General features: G+C 57.8%; 1 protein-coding gene across 1 annotated transcript in view; it reads left to right on the top strand.

Moving 5' to 3' along the window:
• Positions 1 to 7204, top strand: part of LOC111146890 (defective in cullin neddylation 1 domain containing 2) — an 18684-nt gene extending 11480 nt beyond the window's left edge. Inside the window, exons 4-6 of the mRNA XM_022502613.1 lie at positions 4327 to 4409; positions 5751 to 5868; positions 7051 to 7204. Coding sequence (XP_022358321.1) covers positions 4327 to 4409; positions 5751 to 5868; positions 7051 to 7130 — 281 coding nt within the window. The 3' untranslated portion in view covers positions 7131 to 7204. The remainder of the gene's footprint in view (positions 1 to 4326; positions 4410 to 5750; positions 5869 to 7050) is intronic.
• The last annotated feature ends 1723 nt before the right edge of the window (positions 7205 to 8927 follow it).

The following is an 8927-nucleotide window of genomic DNA, read 5'->3' as shown; positions in this document are numbered from 1 at the left end:
GGGCAGGCTCTTCTGTCCCAGGGTTGGGGGAGGAGGGAGGCTCTTCTGTCCCGCCGGGGAGGCAGCGGTGTGACTTTGGTCGAGCTCACTGTGACCATTGGCTGATTGGAGCGTCATCTTGCCCCGGGCAGTGGGGTCTTGATGACATCAGCCCCTGCCTTTTGCTCTCGCTCTGACACAGACAACGTTCGCCTCCTACCGGCCTGCCTCAGAGCCAGCTGGGAGGACTCCGCCCGCGGCCCGGGCTGTCCGAGGACACTTTGCACCTCCGCTTTGCTTTCGTCTGAAAGATCACGGCTCTGTTCCCAGCGGTACAGACTTACACACCCAGAAAATTCCATCCTCGTAGCTGTTACCACCATGGCACCGTGGCAGGGTCAGGGGACCGCCAGGGAAGGCAGTGTGGTGTATAGGGACGACTTCCAAGGTGTGCATGGCCCTCAGAGGGGCCGTCTGCAAAAGAGGCACAGGCTAGGGGAAGGCCGGGGGTCCCAGGTCGCTTCCTAAATTACCCACCCTACCATCTGGGCTAGCAGGCCTGGATGACCAGCCTCTGGTTTATCTAACAGAATGAGTAGTGTCTTTATTTTAATTATGTTAGGACAGCTAACAAAAACGGGTAAAACATTAACTGCCTCCGTGACACCCCATAAGGTGGCTGGTCTGCTGCGTGGTGGTGCTGGTACGTGCCTGGGGCAGTCCCAGGCGGGCGCAGACGCGCCTTCCGGCCTAAAGGGAGACTGTGGGCAGTGAGGGCCGTCTGCGTCGGCTCGCCTCTGGCCATCTTCTGTTCGGGACGCCCGCCACTGCTTCTGCGACTGCCCACATCCGTCTGCCCGCGTGGCCACCTCTGTCATTCTGTCACGTCTGACGTGGAGGACGCTGGCAAGGAGATGCGTCACTCCCAGCGGCACGGCTCATCTAGGGACGGCAGGATAAACGCTTGCTTCTGTGCCTTTTTCCCAGGCCGAGATCACGGGCCGTTTCCCCGGCGTCCTTGGGAAAACCCTCGTAGCTCCTGGCTCGCTCTGCCGGACGAGCTGCCTTCCCTGTCCGCTGCTTTCCCTCAAGCCACTGCCCGTCGGGCCTCTTTGCCGGGTCCTCCTCCTGACCTAGCTCTTTCCGAAGCGGTCTCGCCCACTTCTGGTTCCTGAGCTTCGTCCTCTCCCGCGTCTCCACGCACGTGTGCTATTCTCCCCGCGTCTTGTCATTTCTTGATGTGTGCACCTGCTTGAAACGGAAGGTCGCGCTTTCCTGGAGTGACCATCTGTTTGCATTATCGTGTTCTCTTAGGATGAAGTGTCATGCTTTTTGCTCACTCATTTTTATGTGAAATTACTTTCTTGGGCTTCTAAGATGCTGGTTCAGGGCAGCTCTCCTCACCGAGCGAGCGCCGGACCCCCCGCCCCTGACGCCACCTGCTCCCCTCCTGGTCTGTGCAGAGTCAACTCCCGAGGGTAGCTCCCGGCGTGTGACCTTCTGTGGCTCGTTAATTCCTCTTACCGCAGTGTTCTCCAGACTCACCGTGGCTGCGTGCTGTCCCTCCTTCTGAGGCTGAAAGACAGTCCCCGCACACGCCACGTTTTGCTCACACGCTTCTCCACGTCGACACTCGGGTCGCGTCCGGCTCTCACCCGCTGTGAGGAACGCTGCCGTGCACGCGGCTCGTCGCTTGGCTGCTCGAGCCCCTGCTTCTCCGCTCCGGGCCTTGTTGGCACACGGGCGACTGCGGGGCTGTGCCGCGAGGCCGTGCTGAGGTTCCCGAGGAGTCACCGTACTGTTTCCACCGCGGCCCCTCTTGACCTTGTCGCTGGCCCAGCAGCGGTGCCGTCTCCACGTCTTTGCCCTCACCTGTTACTTTCTGGGGGTTTCGATGTGGGGTTTTCCTGTTTTTTACGGTAGCTCTAATAGGTATGTCCAAGACTATTCTTTTATGGGCTCACATTTTACTTGTGGAACTAAAACTTGTGCTTTATCATCTCTGTTCTGATCCATTTCTTTCTCAGAGGCTGCGAAGTAACCGTTAGAGTTTACATCCTGTGGCTAGCGGTGCCGTGCGTGCTCCGGGCTTTTCTGGAGACCGACGCTCGGTGCTAGAGGGTCTGGCCGGGCTCGTGCCCTGCCCGCGGGCACCTGTAAGAAGGCCCCTCATTTGGGGAGGACCGGCGCCCTTTCTGCTGTCGGGCAGGATTTCTTCCTAAGCTGCTTTTCTTCTCCTGACTTCTCTCTGTTTCCTGCTTTTCCCTGTGTCATACTCACCGAACCAGAAATGCTCCTTCCGCGCTCTCCTCAATTTGGCTAACTCAGGTCTGAGCTGATTATTATGCTTCCCGAGGGAAGCTTTGTTTAGAGCAGCTTAATTCTTGGATCCTACTTCATTTCAGTTTTCAGAGTGATAATTAGTTTGATCCAGATTTCAAAATGGCGGCCGTGAGACGGTGGCCCTCGTGTCTGCTTCATCGTGTCACTGTAGGGTCCCAGCGTAGCTAAGTTTCCGTTAGAAATGTTTCCTTACGTGTGTTGCTACTTTGCAGCATACGGATTCTTCCCTTTTGGTGCTCGAAGGGAAACGGCTGCGTTCAGCGGCCCGGGCAGCTGCTGCTCGGGAGAACGTCTGTCTGCGAACGTCTGTCCGCGATTGCCGGGGCACCTTGCTGGGGCGGAGAACCGGGACGGAACCCGCCCAGCGTGACTTTTTATCTCGGGCCGCGCCCAGCGAGATCTGCAGGCCCGCAAGCCCGCATCACCTGGGGGCCCGCCGCGAGTGCCGCTCTCAGGCTGTGCCGCCCACCCGCCAGCTCCTCAGAGCGTAGCGGCTTCCCGCGGCCGTCCTCTGTGTTCCGCGGGGCTCCCTGGGCCACGGCTTTAGGCAGAACTCCGCCCACGGCTCTTCTGCCTTGGCATGGAGTTCTCTGAGTGGTCTCCTGGCCTGCGGGCCCCTCCCGGCGGGGAAGGGGCAGGGATTGGAGGCAGGGCAGGGCCCGGGGTAGGGGTGCATCTCGGGTGACAGCCTTTGAAAGTCACGAGGGTCCCCGTGTTCGACCGAGGGCGGCAGGCGGGGTCTAGCAAGCCATCTCCTCTGTCCCGTGCGGCCAGTCTGCAGACTTCCCGGCCGTCTCTTTCTCATTAAGACTCCAGCGTATTTAAGACTGAGAAAGTCTGTATTGACTTTAAACGGAGGGAATGTAGGCGTTTTATGTAAAGTTGGTGCTGCTCAGACTTTGCTTGTGCGGTTTTCCTGGGCATCTCAGGTGACAGCTTCACTTTCCTGTCTGACTCTCGTTTAACCCCTGCACTCCGCATGGCGCTCAGACTTGCAGCCCCGAGACCAGGAGTCGCACATTCGACCCACTGCGCCGGCCAGGTGTCCCTGCACTCCTGCTTCAGTCAGTTGTCCAAGTGGGACCAACCAAGAATTAGATGAAAGTTTTCTGAAAAGTGGTTAATTGGATATTTTGCATTTAAGAGAATCCGTTACCCTAAGTTTTTATTTGTCTGTTTTTCACATTAGTGCATCCTGACGTTTGGATGTAAACACGTAATTAGGAAACCGTTTCGTCACGACTGTGCTGTATTGTGCAAAGGCGGCGCGCACCTGAGGCGAAAGGCTGTCAGCTCCAGCGGGCAGGCTCAGCTCAGCCTCTTAATGCACTGGCTACGTCAAGTGCGCAGAAAGAAGATGTTTCAGTTACAGTAAGCAGAGAATGAGTCAGTGTTCCAAAAACTGGGGCTTAAGGTAGCATTTCCTACAGTCCTAGAATTCAGCGACCCTGTTCCATAAGACACCATCTTCCCCTGAGCCGTGCAGCGAGGATCCGTGTCGGGGAAGATGGACAGTGTGGACTCTGATACCCAGTCTAGAGCTAAGTGTCCGTCCGTGGACATTTTCTCCCCAGCCGTGACCTTGAGAAAGGTGGAGACCTCGTAGTGCGTGTGTGGCTTACCTCCGAGTCAGACTCTGCGCTGCTGTGGTGGCAGATGGCAGGGCCACTTGGGGGTACCGGTAATAAACGACACGTGCAAATTGTGTCCAGGTCGGTCCAGTCAGGTGTGAGGAAAGCTCGACGTATACGAGGATGCATGTCTCCGGCACCGGTGTGATGACCGTTCGCACGTCTGAGTCACAAACGCGTAGACCCCCCCGAGCTCTCACATCACAGTTTCGGGAACATCTGTTCCGTAGGGGTTGGGCCTCATCGGACTCTTGGGTGAGAGTGCTGAGTTTTATTGATCCAGTGAATATCAGTGCGGTAGGAAGTGGAGACGTTTTGGGCAGTGGAAAAAAGAAATTAGGATTTATTAACTGCTCTTTCTCTTTTTTGCCAGATTTAGAAATGGCTGTTGCATACTGGAATTTAGTATTACCTGGGAGGTTTAAATTTTTAGATCTCTGGAACTCCTTCTTACTGGTAAGTGTCTTCCTGCCTCTTGCTACATGTGCCCAGTGGGAGGGGTCAGCCGATCACGAGGCTGTGTTGTCTGATCGAGGTGTTCCGGACGGGTGGTGGGTCATGGGAGTTCGAACAGTGGCCACAAGGCCACGCTGCCGTGCAGAGCGCCGTGGCCATGGAGCTCCAGGCAGGGCTGTCCCAAGGTCCATGTCCGATCAGTTCAGGGAGCCACGCACAGACCCCCCAGGCAGGCTTTTAGACGCCCTACAGACCTGGGCAGTCCCCCATCCGCCACCTTCTCTGAGGGACACCAACTAATCCTGTGCTTCCTCCGAGAAGCTTGGAATTTCTGAAGAACGCATCAGGCACACACGCCCTGGACGCTGACCCTGGCCCCAGACTGGATTGTTACCCGGTGTCCAGCACGCTTGTAGTCTGACACATTTTGAAACGTGGTTATGCTGCCCAGAAGGAAAAAGGAGGGCTAGCTGGCCCCTTGGAGACGGCCTGTCTGTGCTGGAGGCGGGCCTCTGAGTGGCGCTGGGCCTTACTGGGGCAGCCTGTCCTCGCCAGGAGGAATACGGGAAGCAGGTGTCACAGTGGGAAGCGTGTGGAGCCTGAGGTCTTGCTGCTGGATAGTCCCATGACATCACTGTGCCCAGACCTACCGTGTCACTTACTCCATGACCGTGTGAGGGGGCGGGCCTTCTCGCAGCACAGACCCCGGCCCGGCCAGGGCCCAGCCTCCCCCGGGGTCCCGTGTGATTAGAGGCCTCCTTGAAGCGGCGTGGGAAAGCCAAGACGCCCGTCACGTTGACTCTGCTCCACCACTTACTAGTTTGGGGCCAGCGACCTCCATGGCCGACGTTCCCAGAGATGGGGCGGCAGGCGGGACCTTAGGAACGTCGCCAGAGCCCTAGCAGGAGAGCAGGTAGAATCTCGGTGGAATGCTCCCAGGGCACGGGGGCCGCTGCTGAGTCCAGGCCTGACACGTGGCTTTAGAGAAATGCACAAAGACGGGGTGAGCAGGGTGCGGGGTCCCTTGAGAGGGGAGCACTGTGCAGCCCGGGGAGGGTGGGAGAGGACCGGGCCTGCCAGGCGTGTAGGGCAGGACCCCCGGGGGTCCGCCTGCAGCTCAGGTATTGAATTTCATGCTTTTAGACCATCCCCCTTCCTGGCATAGAGGGAAATAAATCGTGTCCAACAGCAGTTTGCCTCTCGTCCTGCGTTGGGTCTGAATCAGTGGGCGTGAGGTAGGGATTTAAAGTACTTGATTGAAACGTAATCGTGGTATTTCAAATGTTTATTCTGTTTTTAAATAAGTCTACTCTTGCCTGTTTGCCTGCCGGCCCTGTGTAGTTCCAGATTCATCCGGAAGCCTCCACTGTCCCTAACGTCCAGCAGCGCGTGTGGTGCGGCTCGGTCCGCGCCAGACTGCAGACCAGGCCAACTGGACGGTCAGACTCCGGAGGGTCAGGTCTGTTTCTCACGTCTGCGGTTTCTTCTCTCGTGTATTAGGAACATCACAAACGATCAATCCCGAGGGACGCTTGGAACCTTCTGCTGGATTTTGGAAGCACAACTGTAGGTGACGTGTCGGTGCATACATGCAGGTGTATGACGAAGAAGGGACGGGAAGTCCTGCTGCTTCAGATGGTGGCCAGAACCGTGGCCGTGCAGGCTACCCGTCCCTGCCCCCGGGGTGCAGGCCGGTGCCCCCCACCCCCAGCTCCAGGCCCGCCACCTCAGTGCAGTGGGGGTGATGGCGGTAATGATAGCCCCACTCTAGTGCATCCATCAGCCTCACAAAGGAAAAAGAGGGCTTCAGATGCAGTTTCGGTCCAGAGGAGAATGTCCCCTAAACTAAAGCATTTCCAAGGGGGCCGTGCAGGGGGTCCTGTGGCCAACCCCCGACCACCACACCATCCTGTGTGACCCCCTGTCATGCTGCTGACGTGGGTCTAAAGACTCCAGTGGGAACTTGACGTACCCATGATTCCGTATCTCGTGGTCCCTCCACCACCTGTCTCAGGACAGCTGGTCAGGGAGCGTTTGCAGGTCCGCTGTCCTGGGTGCCATGCCACATTGGGGAGGGAGGCGCGGTCGCGGCGCCCAGCCTGGGGGCGGCCTCTGGGGCACCTCCTCACGTCCCTGCTCTTGGGGCTGCTCAGTGAAGGCTCACCACCCAGGCGTGAGTGTCTCTGGGTGTCCTCCACCTGGGCACAGAGCTGCCGCTTGCCAACCGCGTGTGAGTGGATGGGTGGATGGTTGGCCGTAGGCAGAAGCCCAGCTACCGGGAGCTTAGCTGCGGTGGCAAGACGCGGCTCGTGTGCAGAGGAGCCAGCAGCTTACGGCGAGTGCGTGTCTGCTGGCTGGGGGTGTCCCAGAATCTGGAGTGGTCCGGGCCACGGGGGATGTGGGGCGGCCCGGGCTGGAGGGGGATGGCCCAGGGAGAAAAGGGCACCGGCTCTGGCCAGAGCAGGAAAAATGGGTTTTATTGGCCGATTCCTTCAGAGTAACAGTCTGGGACACAAGCTTACTTGACTCTTGGAATGCAGACATCGACTGTGAGAAGACTGCTCTGAGTATAAAGCTGTTAGTCTAAACTGTTGATTTAAAAAGCAAAACAAAAAAAACCCGTGTGTTTGATTTCCTGTAGGAGCGTGGCCTGTCCTCATCGATGATTTCGTGGAGTACGCGGGGCCGGTTGTCACGGGCACCAAGCGCAGCCCCTTCTAGGCAGAAGATGAGGATGTGTCGAGATGCCGAGAGGAGGTGCCTCCCGCACAGGGACGCTTCGCCGATCAGTGTGCCCGGGACGCTGGCCCTGGTGGTCGCTCTCGACAGCCGGGGTGCTGGATTGACTTCCCCGGGCTGCAGAAAGGGCTGAGCTGGATGCCGGAAGGAGCGCCTCAGAAGACGCTGCTTTGGAACGCCGGCCGTGGCATCCAGCCCGCTTTAGGAGTCCAGTTAGTCAGTCCCCGTCCGTCCGATGAGGGTACCGCTGCATGGTCTGCGTGCTACTCGAGAAAAAGGAACCGGAGCTGTTCGCAGAGCGGCCGGGCCTTCTGCCGCATTCATGATGTACCGTGGTCGCCAGCGGTGACCACGGCTCCCGCCGGCTGCCTGTCCTCCCCGTCACCCCCGAAGAGGTGTGACTGTGTCCTCGGGCGTGCCATGCACTTTTGCTAGTCAGAGCCGCTGCCCAGCTACCCTAACGAGCCTCTGCAGGGATCCCAACATTTTATAAACCTGGTGCCGGGATTTCAAGATTTCTATTTTCTCAATTATCAAATGTCTAGATTTATTAGATCTATTTTTATTCTAATTCCCCGTAGATGCTCACGTGAAAGTCATTCGGTGGTTCTCGGTGTGTGGCGGCTTGTGCACTGACAGCACACGTGGGCTGTGACTCCAGGGACGCAACTGTCAACTGTGACAAGTCGTGGGTCTTTTCCTTCCAACGTCATTTGAATGAGTTTCCTAAAAAGTTTTGTAAAGTATGTTTTTTTAAAAAAATGTATTTTATAACATTTAAAAAGACATTTTTCCATATAAAGTTTTTCTTTCACAAGCAACGGGTTATGCATTGGAACGGCATGTGAGTTGCGTCCCTGCAGCGGTCTGGGAGGCCCGTCGCCCACCCCAGGGCCGCGTGTGTGTTGCCTACGTCTCGTCACCTGTCACCCGTGCGGAGACCTCCACCTCGTCTCTGCCGGAAGCCCGAGCTCGGCACGTCGCTGTCCGATTCTTTGTTGTCTGCTGGCAGAGGAGACTGTCCTGCGAGGCCCGCAGCCGTCCGGCCGAACGTGGAAGGCCCGTCTGGAGAAAGCTACGTGATCTAAAAACCACAGTGTGGACCCTGCCTCGTGCGGAAGGAGCTTCACGTCACGAGTTCACAGGACAGACGAGTTGGCGTCACTTCACAGGAGGGAGGAAGTTCACTTCGGGTCCTCCGTATGTGGACAGTGTCCTGCCATGTGTGCTTGAGTTGGCGTTTCCAGAAGCATCCGGGCCAGTAGGGGTTTGCACACCTGCTGCGTGGGAACTGGGTGTACTTTAGGAGGGAGTCTTTCAAACACACAGCAGGCTGTGGAGGGCAGGAAAGAGGGCTCGGGGCCTGGACGCCACCGTCAGGGCCGCGGTGGCCCCTCACGAGACTCACAACCGAGTCGTGCAGCTTCTCCTGGGCCTGCACATCCGCCGCTGCACAGGGACAAACAGGGCCATCTCTGCTTGTGAGCCGGGGGTTCGGAGAGAGCCTGGTTTTGTAGAATAAACACCTCCACAAGTTTGAGGCATCCTTTGGGGTCGCAGCTTCCTGCCAGGTAAGTGGTCTGCTCCAAGAGGCTGCGGAGTGTGGTCATCTCGCACAGACCCCGGGGTCCCCGGCAGCTGCTACTTCTCAAGACTCAGCGTGGCGGGGCTCCCGTGGCCGCTCGTGGGGACGCAGGGATCCTTGGGGCTCAGGCAGAGGCTCTGCAGAGAGCCGGGCTGCTTTTTCTTGTGTGTATTTAAGGCTTGTGTGCAAGTGCT

The sequence above is a fragment of the Enhydra lutris genome, unplaced genomic scaffold (assembly GCF_002288905.1).
Source record: "Enhydra lutris kenyoni isolate GAN:26980312 unplaced genomic scaffold, ASM228890v2 scaffoldscaffold15, whole genome shotgun sequence".
Classification (NCBI taxonomy): domain Eukaryota; kingdom Metazoa; phylum Chordata; class Mammalia; order Carnivora; family Mustelidae; genus Enhydra; species Enhydra lutris.
This window is presented reverse-complemented; position numbering and strand designations above follow the sequence as displayed.